This window comes from Canis lupus, chromosome 7 (genome assembly GCF_011100685.1).
Source record: "Canis lupus familiaris isolate Mischka breed German Shepherd chromosome 7, alternate assembly UU_Cfam_GSD_1.0, whole genome shotgun sequence".
In the NCBI taxonomy this organism is placed as follows: domain Eukaryota; kingdom Metazoa; phylum Chordata; class Mammalia; order Carnivora; family Canidae; genus Canis; species Canis lupus.
In genome coordinates, this window is record NC_049228.1 from 36,189,157 (window position 1) to 36,207,080 (window position 17,924).

Below are 17,924 nucleotides of genomic sequence, written 5' to 3' on the forward strand. Positions count from 1 at the left end.
ATTATAGCCCAGCCCACACATAAAGAATACATCTACTCCAGATGGACTTTAATAATTCAAAGGTAGAATTTTAGTGTGCCATACTAGAATCTTTATTAGTGCTTCATATTTGTGAAGTCTCACACTTTCTTTTTGGGTCAGGTTGAAAGAGAACTTCGCAGTTCACGGCATCACTTAGGTAGGTGTTCAGCGGACATCTACTCCCTGGTCCTAAGGTCTTGATCTATTTGTGAACAGATTGTCTTCCCCAGGGCCTGGCAAGACTTTTGGGTTGGAAGGTAGTTAAACTAAGACAGAGCCACCAGCTCCTGGGCAGGAGATACTGGCCAATCGTGAGCTCTGTGAACGGCCTACCTGAATGGCCCACAGAGTGCCTTTGGAGCACTGCCCACGCCTGGGGGAGAAATAAGGAGTCCTTTTCAGTTGAGAAACATGTTCTTACTTCGATGGAAATGAACAACTCAGATCATGTCACCTCTGAGCAGAGGGAACAAGGCTGGGAGCTACGCAGTCTGTGCTCAGGAATTCCACGGATCCATTCTTACTTTGGGTTCTTTAAAGAGAACTATGACTTACCCTAATATGAAAGATGTTAACTGAAGGCCATATATTCTCATCTTTATCATGTCCTCACCTCTTCTTTCCAAAAGTGTTTGCTAAATCCTCCTGCACAAGAGGGAATCCTGGGATCACCGTCACCATATTGCCATCGTCATCATCATCATCATCATCATCCAAAAAATCTAAATTGATAAACACAACATCCAGTATTAGATGCTGAGAAATGTGACACTGACACTAATTACTACCTTCACTAAGCGTTTCCCAAGGATCAAGACTGTGTGCCCCACAACATGATGTGCATGACCACGTTTAATCCTTGCTCAATAAAATGGAGATAATTTTCATTTCCCATTTTCACATTTTGGGAGACTGAAGCTTGGATAGGATTTTTTTAAATAGCTCCGAAGCAGTAAAGTGAGGGCCCAAACCTGGCACTCTTGTAACGGAACGTTTCCAAGAGAATCAACAGATGCTGTCCATACATTGAGTCCGAAAATGAGACCCAGGGACTTAAAAAATGTTCCTGATCCTAATGAGGGACACCTCACCTGTTCTTTCAAGTAATCCACAAACTGTCCTTAATCATATTAAGTTCTAATTAAAAAGCTCCCTTTTCTTTTGAAGCAGAAGGGTCTTATCAGCTGCACCACTTTTCTGTGCATTGCCACGAGCAGCCGTGCTAATTGCATCCCGCCGCCTGCAGCCTCACTCGGGGACCACAGTCATTCACCCAGGAGCCAGCCCCGCATCTCCCCACCCTAACGACAGCAGGATTACCTAAGCTGGGCACAGTCACTACATCCCAGGTTAATTTGGTTTCTTATGTAGAACAACTTTGGTCTGACACTTAACATTTCTTCCCACAACGTTTTTTTCCCCCCTTTGGTCTCTCTGAGCTCATTACCTAGCATTCCTTTACATTTATCCGCTAGGACTCGTGTCCACGTGTGATCGTCATTACCAAGCGAAGCGCTGGTGGCTCACAAAGCTAACGAGGAAGGAGGATGACAAGCCTTGTGTTCAGACGGGTGTGGGAGGCCGGAGGGAGGTGTCCCGTTCACGAAGCAGGGGCACCAGCCAGCATCGGAGATTTCAGGGCTGGCTGCTGTCCCTGCTGGGGTGGTGGTTCTGGCTTTCAGGACTCACCCGAGACAAAGTCTAATCATAGCGCTCCCTGTGTGCTTTCTCACACACTTCTGCCTCTTCCCTCTCGCAAGCACTGAATTTTGCAGAACAAGCCTTGCAGCCTCTGCCAAACACAGGGGAGCACTCACTGTCTTCAGCTTGCACAGTGCTCATGAGAACAGCAGGGGGTGGCTCTCTGTCACGAAGGGCACTGAGATGTCATCACTTGTCACAGTCTGATTTGTTCCCTGGCTTCCCTCCAGGATAGTCCAAGTGGCCTGTTGGGGGGCCTGGGGACTCTATGAAGAAAGAAGTAAAGAGCACTGATGTGTAGCTGTGGATCAGTTTGACAAGACAGCTGGGCGAGTAGAGTCTTGCTTGGGAAGGACTGTGGGTCGTCAGGACCTGATGCATGCCCTTGATCTTTCACGTGCCATCAAGAGTGCGTGGAAAGTGAGCTATGCAGGTCAGGTGGCTGATAGGCACCAGGGACCACAGCTTCCCGAGGAAGAGGTTACATCCACTAGTTGGTATTTTGAGTGCATCCTTATATTTCTGATATTTAAATTCTCCCTTCTGCCCATAGCTAATTAAGATGTGGTCAGATTATCTTGCTCTTTCTTTTTCTAAAATTACTGAGGTGAAAAAAACAAAATACCACTGCTTTGAGGGACATCTGAGTCCAAATATTTGCCTGCTGAGCCAGGAATGAGAGTGTTTGTGTCCTTCCTTCAGATGCACCTGAGTTTTGCTAGATTCTGTTGGTTTGCAAACTTTCCGTTTAGCTGTTTCCATTCAAAAAAGAGAATCATTAACATGAGCACCTGCCTTTGGGGATACAATTGCTGTGAAAAACACAGATTCTTAAAAAAGAAAGAACACTGATGAGGAATGTGTCAGGAGGTGGGGACAGGGCGGGAATGCAAACCCTAGCTGGAAAGATTCTAAGGCGTGTGAAGGTGAATCCCATTGATCTTCTGGGACAGAGTCCTACCCGCCATCCCAGGCCTCACCGAGACAGCATTTATGGAGGAAGAAAGTTTTAGGAACAAAGTGGAAGGAAACTGCCTTTGAAGAATGGCTTAAATCTTGATGAGCTTGTCACCAGAGGCCTCTAGAATAATAAACCGGAAGCAAATATCAATAGGAATTTGTATGACACATGCTGGAAGCTTACTCCAGCTGTTGCCTTCCTCCCAGACCCAAAGGCTTTGGAAGAACACAAAGTACTCTTTTGGCTAAAATTACATGGGAAAAACCCAACACCCCTGTCCTTGAAAGTGGCATTAGCATTTATGGCTGAGCAGAGGATGAAATGGGACATTAGTGTGTGGTCTGCTTGAGCAGTGATTCCTGGGTCCCTGCTCTGGCTCCATGGTCTACACTCTCATGAGTAGCCTTACATCATAGGCTAAAAGCCTGCCCCCCACTCTTGGAAAATAAGCATGCCACCTGCTTATTGGGAATACAGCCCTACTGCACCAGGGCTGTCCTGCCCATTGGCGGTACCCTTTTACATAGATTTCCATTGTTTGGGACTGATGAGTTGGCCTGATGGTAAAAAAAAAAAAAAATCCTTTGCAAATTAACATTACTTTTCTGGCAACTCAAGAGATTATGTATTGAGGCAAGGGAATGGAGAATGTAGTCTAATAATTTAAGGAAGAATCTGGTCAAAGGAGGACATCCAGGTTATGGTTGACCCACATTAGGTGTTTTAGCCAGGTAGAACAAATATGGCTGGAAAACTAATAACGTTAGATTTGGAGGGATTTGTTTCATGACAATTCTATAATAGGCGACTAGCTCGCTTAGACAAAATAAACAGAAGATGGACCCAGACCAACTTTGTTATTTTGTTGTTTTTGCCTTGCTTATTTTCATTCATGTATTTGTCCAGCCCCTACTATAGATGTAGTAGGCACTGTTGTAGACACGGGGAAGTGACAGTGTTCTAGACATGGGATGGAAAGAGAATATTTCCTCTCGAGGAGCTCATGGCTAGCAGAGAAAGAATTCTACAAATAGAAACCACAGAAGTAAGACCACTCCTAGAATGTAGGTATGGGAAAGCAGGGATAATGGCACCATTGGATCTGCATTTTAGTAAAATTGTTTTTGAGGGAAGCAGGTTTGACATCAAGGCTAAAATCAGGGAGACTGTGGTGATGTGAGAAATGCTAACAGCTTTATTATGGCAGTGGGCATGGAGCAGAGGGATGGGCAAGAGCTTTCAAAAAGTACTATTGACCTTTGGTGGACTGGAGGGGAAAGGAGGAGACAAGGAAAGTTCTAGGTTTCTAGCCTGGGCGCCAGAATGGATAAGGATACTATTTAATCTCTGTTAGTGACTGTTGAAATAAGAATGGATTTAGGGGCAAATAAAATTCATTTTGAATTGTCAATGTGAAGAGTACTTACCTGGGTGATGTTTTCCAGGGTGGTGTGAGATACAAGGCTCAGAATTCAGAAGAAAGACCAACAGGGACAGGGAGAGAGAAATCCCAGTCACCGGGGTATAGATGGCCCTTGAAGCTATGGGTTTGCATGCCATTACCTGGGAAAGAGAGATTTCATCATAATTTGTTAGATTAGTTGGCCAGAAGATTGGGGGAGGATATCAACCTAAAGAGAGTCACTAGTCTCAGAGATGCTTAGGGGACTTAGCAGGACTGCCCTTTTCCCAAAATGCTCCTAGAAGAAGAGCTGTAAAGGGATTGGGAAAGCATCTTAGAGAATTTTCTGTTTTACTTTCTAGCACCTGCCGATGGAGCAGATAAGGTGTCTGACCATGAGCTTCCCTTTTCCCTCACCCTATTTCTAAGGAACATTACCAGATCCCTAAAAGTTTCCTTGAATTCCTCATCATGGCAGATGTGGAGGAAAAATAATTTTACTACTAGTTTTGAGAGGGAAGAATGTTTGGGGCACAGAACACTCAAACTTACAGGTTGAGGTTGAAAATGTTGCCAAAGACCAATAACCCATTTTCATATATAAGTGAAAACTAGGACTTCAAAGATTTTATTTGTTTATTCATGAGAGACACACAGAGAGGCAGAGACACAGGCAGAGGGAGAAGCAGCCTCCCCACAGGGAGCCCGATGTGGGACTTGATCCCAGGACCCCAGGATCATGCCCTGAGCCGAAGGCAGATGCTCAACCACTGAGCCACCCAGGTGTCCCCAAAAACTAGGACTTTAAAGATAGAGATTCAGCTTGTACTGGATTCCCACTGTGCCCATGTGATCATTTCTGGAGGTCCCATAATGAACCAGGACTGGACCCTAGGAACATCCCTGGAGCCCATGAGCAAGGCAGCAAGCCAGACTGTGTGCTTATTTCATTTCTTCCTTGAGTCTAGGTTTCTTATGGTGGCCGCTGGCCTGGAGGATGCTCCCCTTGTCTGGCTCTTGGGACCACCGCGGTCCTTTGTGTGTCTGTGACAGAAGAGGCTGGCACATGTGAGCCATCCATGGTTCTGAAGCCTCCTTTTCTGTCTTCCTGTCGAGGCCTCCCCTCCCCTGAAGCAGCATCGTCTTTATTCCAGCACTCACAGAAAGGAGTGTCTGTTGACCATCCCTCTTTGAAGTTTCGAGTTGTGCTAAAATATTTATAATGTATGGACAAACACTTGAAACAGGTTTTCGTTTCCACAAGCTGCATCTCTTGACTTACTGAGGCCTAGGAACACACAGAGGATTTCAGATCAAGGGCTGCTTAATTTAGGGAATACCTCTGACACCAGCCAGCGATTGCATAGTCATTAGTGAATCAGTGCCAGCTTTCCTCTGGATGAGAGCACAGCAGCTCTTTGCTACTTCCTGGCATCTGTGTCCGTGTTCATGGTAATGCCAGAGAGCCCCACTGCAGGGCTCATAGATGACTTCGTTGGTGCCTTGGGAACCAGGAGGGGAGCGCTGAAGTCCGTGTGTCCTCCCAGTGTGTGTTTATTGGTCCTGACTGGTGGTGTTGGCAAAGGGACATAGGATCCAGAAGAAGACCATCTGGATGGTCTTGGGACCATCCCAAGAAGGTCCTTGGGACTGTGAACTCGCAGAAGACAGGAGTTGTTTTCATGCATCCTTAAGTCCTCAGCCTGGTGCAGGGCTTGGCCAAGTCCTGCCATTTCTGTCTGTGGATGGGTCCCTTTACCCAGCTGCAGATGTCAAGTTAAATTCAGGTTCTCTAAGGATCTAAAATAAACTGTGATGGGTGAATGGGACCAATCTTATCACTGCCTCCTCACTGTGACACTTCTTCCTGATGGTTGAGTTAACACAAATATTCTAAATCAACACTTCATTTGCAGTGTCTTGAAACCAAATAGCTTGCTGCCTTGAAAGCATAAGCCGTGGCCTGTGGATTGACTTTGAATGCCGGTCTCTGATTTCTTACACTGTCTCCAATTATGTAGTAGAATGTGGGAATAAATAAATGACCTTTGAAACAATTAAAGGATAAGGTACGGTGTGGTCATTAAAATCACATTTTGGGGGCGCCTGGGTGGCTCAGTAGTTGAGCATTTGCCTTCGGCTCAGGTCGTGATCCTGGGGCCCCAGGGATGGAGTCCTGCAATGGGCTCCCTGCAGGGAGCCTGCTTCTTCCTTTGCCTATGTCTCTGCCTCTGTCTGTGTGTTTCTCATGAATAGATAAATAAAATCTTTTTTAAAAAATCACATTTTCAAATGACATTTATCAATAAGGGAAAGTTCTCATGTAATATGAAAAAGCAAGAAACTGTAACTTGGCACATATGGAGGCGCAAATAAATTTATTTTGAATAAATGAACATTTTCTAGATGGATAAGGTGGAAACTTTATAGGTCTGTGCGAAAAATATGAGTCCGTTGATGAATATGACTCTTTGGATCTGGAAATCATGGACTAGTGGTGGAGAAGTCTGGGTGCAGTCCAAGCTTTTAACTCTTTTGGAGCTCAGTTTCCTTATCTGAAAACCAAAGTGACAGTCTGCTTGAGCTTGGTCCCTGAGGGGCCCGTCTGCCAGTTTGGGTCCCACATGCTCTGAGTTGTGACAGGACTCTGAACAAAGCAGCTGTCATCGAGAAGGATGCCACAAGGCAGGTCTCATATGGTTCGCATCGCTTTGTTGACCACACTTGATCGACCTTGACCTCCTATTATTTCCCATAATTTTATATGACTGTCTTGAGTTTCTGCCTCCTGAGCCACTCCTTGCTGCTGCTGCTGTGTAAAGAGACCTCTTGATTAATTAATCAATTAATCAGTGCATGCTGAGGAGCTATTCAGGGTAGTTAAACACGGAAAACAAAATGCTACAGCCGGTAGTCAAGATGGATCATAATTAAGAACAGCCCTCCCACCGCTGATCTTCCTGCCCACCCTGGCTGCCCCATGCTGCCTCTTTCACCCACAGTTCATCAAACCCTCTTCAGTCCTGAGGAGCTTCCACCCCATAAAAGGGTGAATGACTTATTCTGACAATAAGTTTCAGAAGGGCAGATTTTCTTCTAATGTCCTAGAGGAAAACAAGCCTAGAGATGAACCTCACCAATCATTGCAAAAATGTTGGATCTCAGAAGTTTGATCCAGCCCCTAAGATGGCATATGGCTCTGTCCGTATATGTAGGACCACTCTCTTCTCTCAATTTCTCCACAACCAGCGTCATGGAGCTAGAAGGACCTTACAATAAGGAGCAGCCATGGCCTTGTGTGACAGATGAGGGGCTCAGTGAGGCTAAGGAGCTCATCCAGGGTCACACAGCTAATTAGTAGCAGAACTGGAACTAGAACCTGAATGATCTGATAACTGGTTAACACTCGTGGTGCTTAGTTCTCTGTGAAGTCCTATTTTCCTATAAAAATCACATAAATGAAAGAAATCATCCTCATTAAATAAGTTTCTGATATCTTTTAGATAAGGATTTCTAAGGGCACCTGAGTGGCTCAGTGGTTGAACATCTGCCTTTGGCTCATGTCGTGATCTGGGTCCTGAGATCGAGTCCCACATCGGGCTCCCCACAGGGAGCCTGCTTCTCCCTCTAGGTCTCTGCCTTTCTGTCTGTGTCTCTCATGAATAAATAAATAAAACCTAAAAAACCAAGAATCTCCATCAATTATCAGTGTCTCATGGGTCACAGGGAACCAGAGGACCACATGCACTGGTCAGAATGACCGCATTTGCCCCTTCTGCCTGCACAGACATTTGTGTCTCCTTTGCGAATACCTTGGGGAGATACAGCCATGGTGGTAGTTCTTTAGTGGATACAAGAAGACTCTGGAATGTTCGTATTGGATGATCCTGGTGCGGGGGATGCTTAGAAATCTTTTTTAAAGATTATTCCTTCATGTCTCCCCCATAATAATCTTACGTTCATCGAATGCACTTGTCTGCTAGAGGCTGTACTGACCGCCTGGCTGCTCATTTCTGTGGGATGTCTAGCAGACAAACACTCGGTACATCCAGGGGTTAACTCATAAGCCAGACACCTGAATTGCACTTACCAGCCTTGAGTTATAGGTTCTCCTATTTTTTTTTTCTTTTGCTTGTGTGTTCTCTAGGACCCTGCTGTCTCGGCTGTGATTCATGACAAGCTCCAGGTCCCCAACACCATTCGGAAAGCATGGAATGACAAGGACAACCGCTGTGATATTTGTGCCACACACCTGAACCAGCTGAAGCAGGAGGCCATCCAGATGGTGTTAACCTTGGAACAGGCAGCTGGCAGCGAGCATTACGATGGCTCCCCTGGCTCACCCCCACCACTCTCCAACATCCCCGCCTTGGTGGGGTCCCGGCATGTGGGTGGGCTCCAGCAGCCCAGGGATTGGGCCTTTGTGCCTGCCTCCTATGCCTCCTCCAACTATACAGCTTTTGTCACCAACAAGCATAGCAGCAAACCCAACAGCCTTGGGGTTAGCAGTGGGGCAGAGAAGAAGAGTGGGTCCCCAACCCACCAGGCCAAGGTCAGCCTCCAGATGGCCACCAGTCCCAGCAATGGGAACATCCTCAACTCGGTGGCCATCCAGGCTCACCAGTACTTGGACGGCACCTGGTCCCTGTCGAGAACCAACGGTGTCACCCTGTACCCGTACCAGGTAAGTAGCCTCTGGACAAGTTAGATTAAGTTTGGTTGGAGTCTAAACAGAGACATGGGCAGCACTTCCTGCCTTGGCTCTTTTCTTTTGAGGAACTCCCCAATCCAGAGCCTGATGTTTCCATGTGGCCCCACTGGCCATTCCTAAATAAAGGTAAAATATCCAAAGGGCTGATGATCTACAGTAGCACTCTGCTTCCACTGCTCAGTCCTTCTAAAAGAAGTGTGGACCCCCTTCCTAATCTCTCCTGCCCTGAGGACCTTAACCCTTTTCTATTTGCAACTCACTTTAAATATGGTTGGAATGAGGTTGCCAAAAGTGTCTTCTAAAGAAATAAGAGAGCAGGTCCTAAATCTTCCAAGGAATCAAAAAACAATGGTCTTAATTTTTCTTGGGTGAATGTTCCATTAGATGAGAGTTAGGTTTAACAAATGTGTCTATGTCCCCTGCATCAGTCACGTGGGAAGCAGCAGAAAGCATTGACAGTTGCTGTGGAATAGAGGTGGCCATGGTCATAGAGTGTATCAGAGAGGCTAACTGGTATAACAAATGATCTCAGGGTATTTTTTACTCATGGCCCTGCTGTATTGGGTGTTTGGTGCATGGCCTTCCGCTTGCCTCCAAGTCACCTTGGGGCATGGAATCTGCCACCAGATCTCACACAAGCAGCCAAGAAATGAGGGAAGAGAGAGATTGTGGAGAACCTTATAGGGGGGCCCATCCTGGAAGGGGCATAGGTAACTTCCTTCCACGTTCCAGTGGTGAGAGTCTAGGCATTTGACCTCAGCTTCATGCAGGGGAGGCTGGAAAAGTCAATCTGTCCATGTGTCCAGAAGAAAAAGGAAGCAAGTTCAGTGAACACAGCATAGTTTTCATTACATGGGCAAAGATATGGGGAAACATAAAATGAATTAAGTGTGGCTGATCTACTTCCTACTGACTTTTTCTTGAGTGTAGATGGCTTCCCTGATATCTGGAAGGAAAGTGGAGAGCATGGATCCTTATCTGAAGAAGTTAGCATTCTTGGATTGCCCAGCTTCCATTTACTGGGTGCTTTGGAGTTTACAAAATAATAGTGTGCATCTTTTTATTTCATCTCCCAGTAGGCCTGTGAGCAGGCAGGACAGATGTTAGATCTTCCTCTTATAGATGGAGAAATCAAAGGACTTGTGCCACACAGTGGGTGACAGAGCCAGGGCCCCTGCTCCCTCCCACAGCTGCTTCAGTCCTGACCACCGTACCCCGGAGCCATCTGCTATCAACATCTTTCCCAGATCCGGCTCCTTTCAGGCACAGCACACCAAAGAAAACCATTGCTATATTGACCTACAGGGGCTTACCTGCCATTTTACTTTTGGCTGGAATGTTCTGGTTCGTGAACATAAATCTGATGACCAGCCAGTGGCACCCTGGACAGGGCTTTGTAGTCTCATGCTTGAGTGTAACCATCCAGGGCCTGAACACAATTGCCTGTTTCCCTTGCTGAATCACATGCCTTTTCTGTTTGAGATTTTGAATATATTATTTTGAAAACTATAAGAAGTATTATGTTTACTGTAAAATAACACACAAAATATACAAAAAAGTATAAATAAGACTTTAAAAACCAACATCACTCGGAAATAGACTATGGAGCAGTCGGGTGTATGTCCTCTGGTATTTTATACGAACACAATTTATGAAATTGTGATGAGGTTTAATCCTGTCATCTGCTTTTCGCCTAATATACTGGGTACATTTTCCCCATGCCATTATATATGTTTCTAAAATATGACCCTCAATGGTAGCCTAATGCACCATTATATAAATATGATCCATTATAGGAGTATGGCCTAATTTATATAACCAAGCACCAATTACTAGAGTTTAGGTTTTCACTACTATAAATAAAATGCTCCAGTGCACATTCTTCTACCCGGGTCGCATTTTCAACACATCCTGGGTTGTGCGAGCCACATACTCATGTTACACAGACAACTCATGTTTCGCCTTCCTGGGCCCCAAAGCACTTGTAACATATATCAGGTGCTAGTTGGACGACTCAGCTGCTATACAGCACTAATGAGCAGGGACAGAAGGACTTGGAACTGGTGTTTTTGTATAGAATAGTCGAAGTGTTAGCAAAGTTTGTTTGGGCAAGGGGGGTGGCATGGAGTGTGGGGAAGGTGCTGCTTAAGAGCAATTTGAAGGATGATGGGTGCATCTCTTTTTTTTGTGTTGTGATTCTTTCTGCTCTTCCTCGTCTTTGATGAGAAGAAGGTCCTGTACAATAACAAATGTTTAGGAAGCTCTAACCAAGTGCCAGACACTCTGCTGGGTGGCCGGGGCCTCCTGCCTTGGGCTGGAGAGGCAGCTTCAGGTCCTGTGGCCCCGGGGATGAGGCAGGTGAACCACTCAGTATCAGCCAGTGAGGTGAATGCAGAGGTGGTGAGAGATGCCCAGCTTGCTCTGAGAGCACACAGAAGGGCTTTCAGTCCAGCCTCTGGGCAAGCGGGGGTGGATGTGGTCTAAAGATGATTCACCCAAGCCACGGACTTGAGATTTTCCTGGGTAAATTTGATTCCTCCTCTCCAGCTCCAGAACAGACTAATTCATGCCTTTCCCCCTGATTGATAAAGGGATCAAAGGGAATATGTCTGGGATAAAGAGATTTGGTGCCCGGCTGTGGATCAGCATCCCTGTGTTGTGACTGTGTCATCCTGATGCCCTGGGCTGGGTGATCTGGGTCTGGCCAGACTGAATGTCTCCCGTTATGGACATCTCCCTGCAATAAATATTCCGCAGCTCACAGTCTAGCCAGCTCAGCAGAGATGGTTGATTGCACTGAAAGCTGACCTCACTTTTGCTGCCCACCCACACTTCTACTTTTCTCCTCACCAAGCAGATAGTCCTTTGGACTAGTGCCAGAGCTGTTCCCTGGGCAGAGAAGCATCTAGGATCCAGGCTTTGTTGCTGCTGGGAGTTCTGCTCCACACCCAAAGACCTGGGGCCTGCGGAAACAAGGCAGGAAGAGGACGCTGTCCTTCTACCATTTCAGCGCAGGGAGGATGACAGAGATGAGGACAGGCTTTCCAACACTGACAGGATCAAACCTTCACAGAGGTCAGACAGAGGTCCCTCATATTCCTCAAGCCCTCTGTTATCTATAATCGTCAAAAAACAATCTTCAATTGTCTTTCACAGAAGGGCTTGTGGACAGTTAACACAATCCATATACATATGTGGGAAGGAGAAAATGCTCCAGAACCTTCCTTGGGCCACACAGGTTCAGACTTAGAAAAGACATGGCTGAGTTAGTTACTGGTAGTCAACCACAGATTAACTTCATCATTTTGCATGGCAGCTGCTTTTGCCTGATTTCTATTCATTATCGTAAATAACTGCAGGAAAGACATATAACACTCAGAATCAATAGAATGTTCAGATTCCAATCCAGAATCGTGGAATCCAGTTCTATAGACCGGTTGCTGTCTTTTGTATCACGGTGGGAGATTCGGAGACTGTCTCACCAGGGGTTAAGTCGATGACTCCAACACTTGTTGAACTTCAGTCTAGGGGTGCATGAGTGGTTCAGCGGTTGAGCGTCTGCCTTCGACTCAGGGCCTGATCCCAGGGTCTGAGATCGAGTCCCACATCAGGCTCCTGGAGAGAGCCTGCTTCTCCCTCTGCCTATATCCCTGCCTCTCTCTCTCTCTCTCTCTCTGTCTCTCTCTGTGTCTCTCATGAATGAATAAATAAAATCTTTTAAAAAAATAAACAAAAAACTTCAGTTTAGTAGCTTGACATCTTATTTCCTCACCAATGGAACCTTGTAAGGTTGTTGGATGACAGAATTAAGAAAAATATGAAAATAATTTATAAACTATAAGGCAGGGATACCAGTATTAATGATCTCTTCTAATCTCCTCCTTTGCCAAAAGAGAAGCCCGAGGCTAAAAGATATGAAATTCTTTGTTCAGAGTTTGAGCTCTTTTGCTAGATTACAGACTCCTTGAGAACACAGATGCCTTTTATGCTTATGTCCCTCACAGCAGCTAACATGTGCAAAGTGGCTGCTCCTTAGAGAAAATGTCAGTCTCAGGGGAACATGATAAAGGTGTTTATCATGACTAGCCCTAGGTTCAGGAAACAATTCTGGGCCAAAAGACCTATCCAGACCCCAAGATTTTTGGTGGAAACCACTAGTGAATTGGCACCAAGCAAATCTCTAACCAGAAGTATCTTCATGATTCTCAATAAATTCTTAGATGCAGCGCAAAGAATCCAGGTGGCATTTGATGCCACACTCAACGTAGGTGCATTTGAAGGGCTAGAAGAACTTTATTTCACAGTGTTTCGATAAGGTGAACATGTCAAGCAAATTTAAGATGATGTTAGATTAATACAGAAGTAATAAATCCATAGCGGGATTTATCATTAACAGGACGAAGTATTCGGCCTGTATTCCTTAAGTTAAAGGAAAATGCCTTTGGTAAAAATCTTCCTGCTTTCTCAAAAAAGCATCAGTTGGAATCAACGTCAGACAATGGTAGACTGAACTCTGGCTGAAGTCCGTGTGGGATTATCTCTATTATATCTCTAGAAATCAGTTGTGCCCTGTAAGCGCAGGCATTATTGGAGTCTACGTTTTAGGTCATGGGCAAGAGGACTGCAACAGTGGCATCAGTCTGGAATCGAGTCAAGGTCAGCTAAGCGGTAAGACCTCCACAGTACCTCTGCTTGCTCTTCAGAGGGTAGAATCTTTGGGAAGATGTGATGCTGACCCTTTTTTTCCCCCTTTTCCTTGCATTTTTTTTTTTAAGATTTTATTTATTTGTTTGAGAGAGAGAGAGAGAGAGAACACGAGCAGGGGGAGGGGCTGAGGGAAAAGCAGACTCCCCTCTGAGCAGGGAGCCCCACACAGGGCTCGATCCCAGGACCCAGGGACCATGACCTGAGCCAAAGGCAGATGCTTCACCGACTGAGCCACCCAGGCGCCCCGGTGCTGGCCCTTTTTATGGAGGACTTCCAAGTGCCACTGCAAGAGGAAGGCAAGATTCTGCTCGCTAACGTCTCAGGACTCGGAGGCTTTGTTTAGGATGCATGCATGGAAACCAGGAGCACATGTTCTAGTGTAGCTGAGTCTGGGGGGAGGTGTCCATGGGCTCCTTCCTGCTGAACTGCTTTGCAAGCAGGAGCCAGGGGCAGGTGTTGGTAGCCAGTCAGGAGCGGAGGATTCTCATTCATGTTCTTTACTTGGCCATTTGTCCCCTGAAATATGCACAGTGCCTTTCTTGGGCCAGCCCTGGTGTCCGTTTGCTGCCCATTTGCTGCCCATTTGCTGCTACTTTTGCCCAGCCAGGGCAATAGCACGAGATGTCATCATTTGACAAATTGTGACATCAAAACAATTCTTTTTTAACATGATAGGGTTTTTTTTTTTTCACCTATTTATAGATGGTCAGAGGAGTACTATTTATCTTTATGCTTTCTGACAAACTGTGAACACAGAAAAGGAAGTACTTTGTATACTCAGTCACGGATAGGACGTTTCTGAAGGATATGTGCTCAGGCTGAAATTCTAAGGTTTCATAACTTATGGATAAGGGCAGGGCCATGCTCTGAAGCGAACATCCAACCCAGCAGGAAATTTCAAAAATACTCTTTTATTTGGTGTGGTAGGCTGAATACAGGACCCCCAAAGATGTTCACATCCTAATACCTGGAAAGGAAGCCTGAGGGTCTATTTCCTTACATAGTAAAGGAATTGAATTGATTGATTGATATGATTGAATTGAGGATTTGGGGAGGAAATCACTCCGGATTATCTGGATGGGTCCAATGTTATGGCAAAGGTCCTTGTAAGAAGGAGGCAGGAAGATAAGAGTCAGAGGTAATTTAGGGACAGAAGCAGAGGTCAGAGAGGAAAGAAGATCCCACTGTCGGCTTTGGAGGTGGAGGAAGGGGCTGCAAGCCACAGAGGGAAGCCAGCCTCTAATAGGTAGAAAAGTCAAGGAATCACACTCTCTGCTGGAGCTTCCAGAAGGAACCAGCTCTACAGACCCATTGTAGATGTCTGACCTCCAGAACTTTAGAGCATAGAAAAGAAAGAATAAATTTGTGTTGCTTGGAGCTGCTAAATTTGTGGTAATTTGCTTCAGCTGCAGTTGGAAACAAATACACCCAGTAAGTGTTTGGTAGCTGAAAAGTGTGGTTAGAAGCTAAGTGAGACAAGGAGCTGCTATAGAATCCTGCAGTAGGGCCAAGGACATGAGCTTCTCATCCCACACAACAATGTTACCCCGTGGGTCAGATAGTACATTAGCATGTCTGATTGTTTCATTTGGGCACCTCCGCAAAATGAGTTTACTCCTACCGCATGGTTGGCTTTCAGGGGTCTCTGATTCCCCTATTGTTGGAGCTCATGATAACAAGCACACACACCACAGAGACTGGCCAGGGGCCGCTGTGATCACCACCATGTGGGTCTTGCATGCTATTAGAGCTGCAGCAAACATCCCAAGCCTGGGGGTGGAAAGGGGTGCGGGAGGGGGCTCATCTTCCCTACGGGGCCTATGGCCAGGTAACTCGGGGTAACAGGACCGCCCAGTCGCAATTCTCAACCTCACGCAGTGTTTTGAGAATCAGATGCTTTAAAAAGCACTTGGAAAATCGTAGGCAGGAAGTGTTGGTTGTTATCCTCTTGATGTTTGGTAGGCAAAGGCAGACAGCCATTGGAGCTTTTGGGGCAGGGGAGGGAGAAAGTTTCCTTGCTGGACGGTGGGAATGTTTACCCTTGGCCACACATTAGGATCATTTGAGAGGTATTAAAAAAAAAAAAAAAAAAAAAACACCAATGCCTGAGCCACACCCCTGACCAGAATCAGACTGGAATCAGAAAATCTGGGATTGGGCCCTAGGCCTAAGTTTGAACTGCCAGAGTCAAGCATCACAGCTGGAAAGAGCAGTTAATCTGGCTGTGGGAACAATGAAGGTGGTAGGCGGATGGTAGTTTGATAATAGTGTATCAGTTTCCTAAAGCCGCCAGAACAAATGACCACAAACAAGGTGGCTCCAAACAACAAAATTGTATTCTCTCATAGTTTTGGAGGCTGGAAGTCCCAGATCAAGGTGGGACAGTGCTGCTTCTGAAGACTCTAGGGAGGAATCCTTCCTTTCCTCTTCCAATATCCCAGTGGCTGTAGGAGCCCCTTGCCTTGTGGCTGCTTCCTCTAGTCTCTGCCTTTCCAAGGACTTCTCCTCTGGGGTCTCTCTGTGTTCTCTCCTCTTATTACAAGGACTCCAGCCATCAGATTAAGGGCCCACCGTAATCCAGTACGGCCTCATTTCAATCCTTAACTAGTTACTTCCACAAAGACCCAATTCCAAGTAAAGGCACAGATCCTGAGATCTGAGTGAATTTGGGGGAGGGGGCCACCATGCAAACCACTGCAGACAGACAGACGGTAGATGGTAGGAGGATGGATGAAAGCTAAAGACAGGGTGCCATGAGAGTGGCAGATGAGAGATGTGCGGTGCCATGTCCTTTTACGGCTGAGTCACTGTGGAAAAGGGAGCAGGTGCACATTTTACAGCAAACAGCAGTGAAGTAGTCTTGTTCATGTCCTTCATTTGGAGAGACGTAAAGGGGAGGGGGAAAGATACAAAGGGTAAAAAGCAAAGAGAGGCAGGAGCACCTGGGTGGCTTAGTGGGTTGATGCTCTGACTCTTGGTTTCAGCTCAGGTCATGATCTCAGGGTCATGAGATTGAGCCTTGTGTCGGGCTCCGCACTCGGTGTGGTGCCTACTTGATATTTTCTCTCTCCTTCTCCCTCTGCCTCCCCCCACCCCACTGCTCACTCTAAATAAATAAATAAATAAAATCTTTTTAAAAAGAACAGCCAAGAGAGGCAGGGAGGTGTTGTACCCAGGGATAGACACCCTTATGCCGATGGAAGGGAACACCTCATGAGCTGGGGAAAAGAGAAAACTACTCATAGAGACAAGGTTGAGTGGCCAACGTACAGACATAGGCTTTCTAGGAATAAGCACCTCATCTGAGCTTATGAAATAGTTTCAGGGTCTGTTTGCACCATCCCAGCCACAGGTGCGATTGTAAATTGCATTTCTGGGACCGCTTCCCTGGGGGAAGGTCAGATTCAGTTGAGGACCTCATCTGACCAGTGCCCCAGGGCTTCCAGTCCTTTTCTACAGACTGAGCTGGGGATTTGGGTTCAATTGTTGGGATGGTCTGTATTTTTTTTTCTTTAGAAATATTTCTGGCTCAGTGGTTGAGTGTTTGCCTTTGGCTCAGGTTGTGATCCCAGGACCCTGAGATCAAGTCCCACGTTGGGACTCCCTTCAGGGAGCCTGTTTCTCCTTCCTATGTCTTTACCTCTCTTTGTGTGTCTGTCGTGAATAAATAAATAAAATCTTGAAAAAGAGAGAAATATTTCTGGGCTCCAGAAGGAAGCCAGAAATGTGGGTAAGGTGCTGTGCCTTGAAAAGAGGGTTTTTAAGCCACGCCTCCATTTACTAGGCAGGTGGCAAGAGGGGTGGTTGGCATGGGGACGATGCTCTCTCAAGCTTGGGGACTGACTTTCCTCCCTCCGGCTCTCCTGGGCTGGGCTTGGGTGGAGGGCACAGCTGAGAATCGTGGTCAGAGAGAAGATTCTCTGGACGTAGGCTCCCTTTCACAGATCTCTTTTGATTGATTGATTGATTGATTGATTATTTATTTAATATATTTTTTATTAGAGTTCAATTCGCCAGCATATAGCATATCATCCAGGTCAGGTGCCCCCCTCAGTGCCCATCACCCAGTCACCCCATCCCCCTGCCCACCTCCCTTCCCACTACCCCTTGTTCGTTTCCCAGAGTTAGGAGTCTCTCATGTTCCATCACCCTCACTGATATTTCCCACTCATTTTCTCTCCTTTCCCCTTTATGCCCTTTCACTATTTTTTATATTCCCTGAATGAATGAGACCATATAATGTTTGTCCCTCTCCGATTGACTCTTTTGTTTTAAATAGCTTCCCACATCCTCCCTCTTTGGGGCCAGGCTCCCTAGCCATGATTTCCTTAGGCAGCATATTTGCTTTCTTTATGGGGCTGAGGAAGAAAACTAGAATACCTACCGGCCATAGTGAAATGGTCAAAGGGGTAACGACAGCC

The 17,924-nt window shown here is 46.1% G+C and overlaps 1 protein-coding gene across 1 annotated transcript in view; it reads left to right on the plus strand.

Annotated features, from left to right (window-relative positions):
* The window catches only part of KIF26B (kinesin family member 26B), a 444,073-nt gene that overhangs the window by 155,939 nt on the left and 270,210 nt on the right, over positions 1-17,924 (plus strand). The window contains exon 3 of the mRNA XM_038542770.1: positions 8,233-8,769. Within this exon, the coding sequence (XP_038398698.1) occupies positions 8,233-8,769 (537 nt within the window). The remainder of the gene's footprint in view (positions 1-8,232; positions 8,770-17,924) is intronic.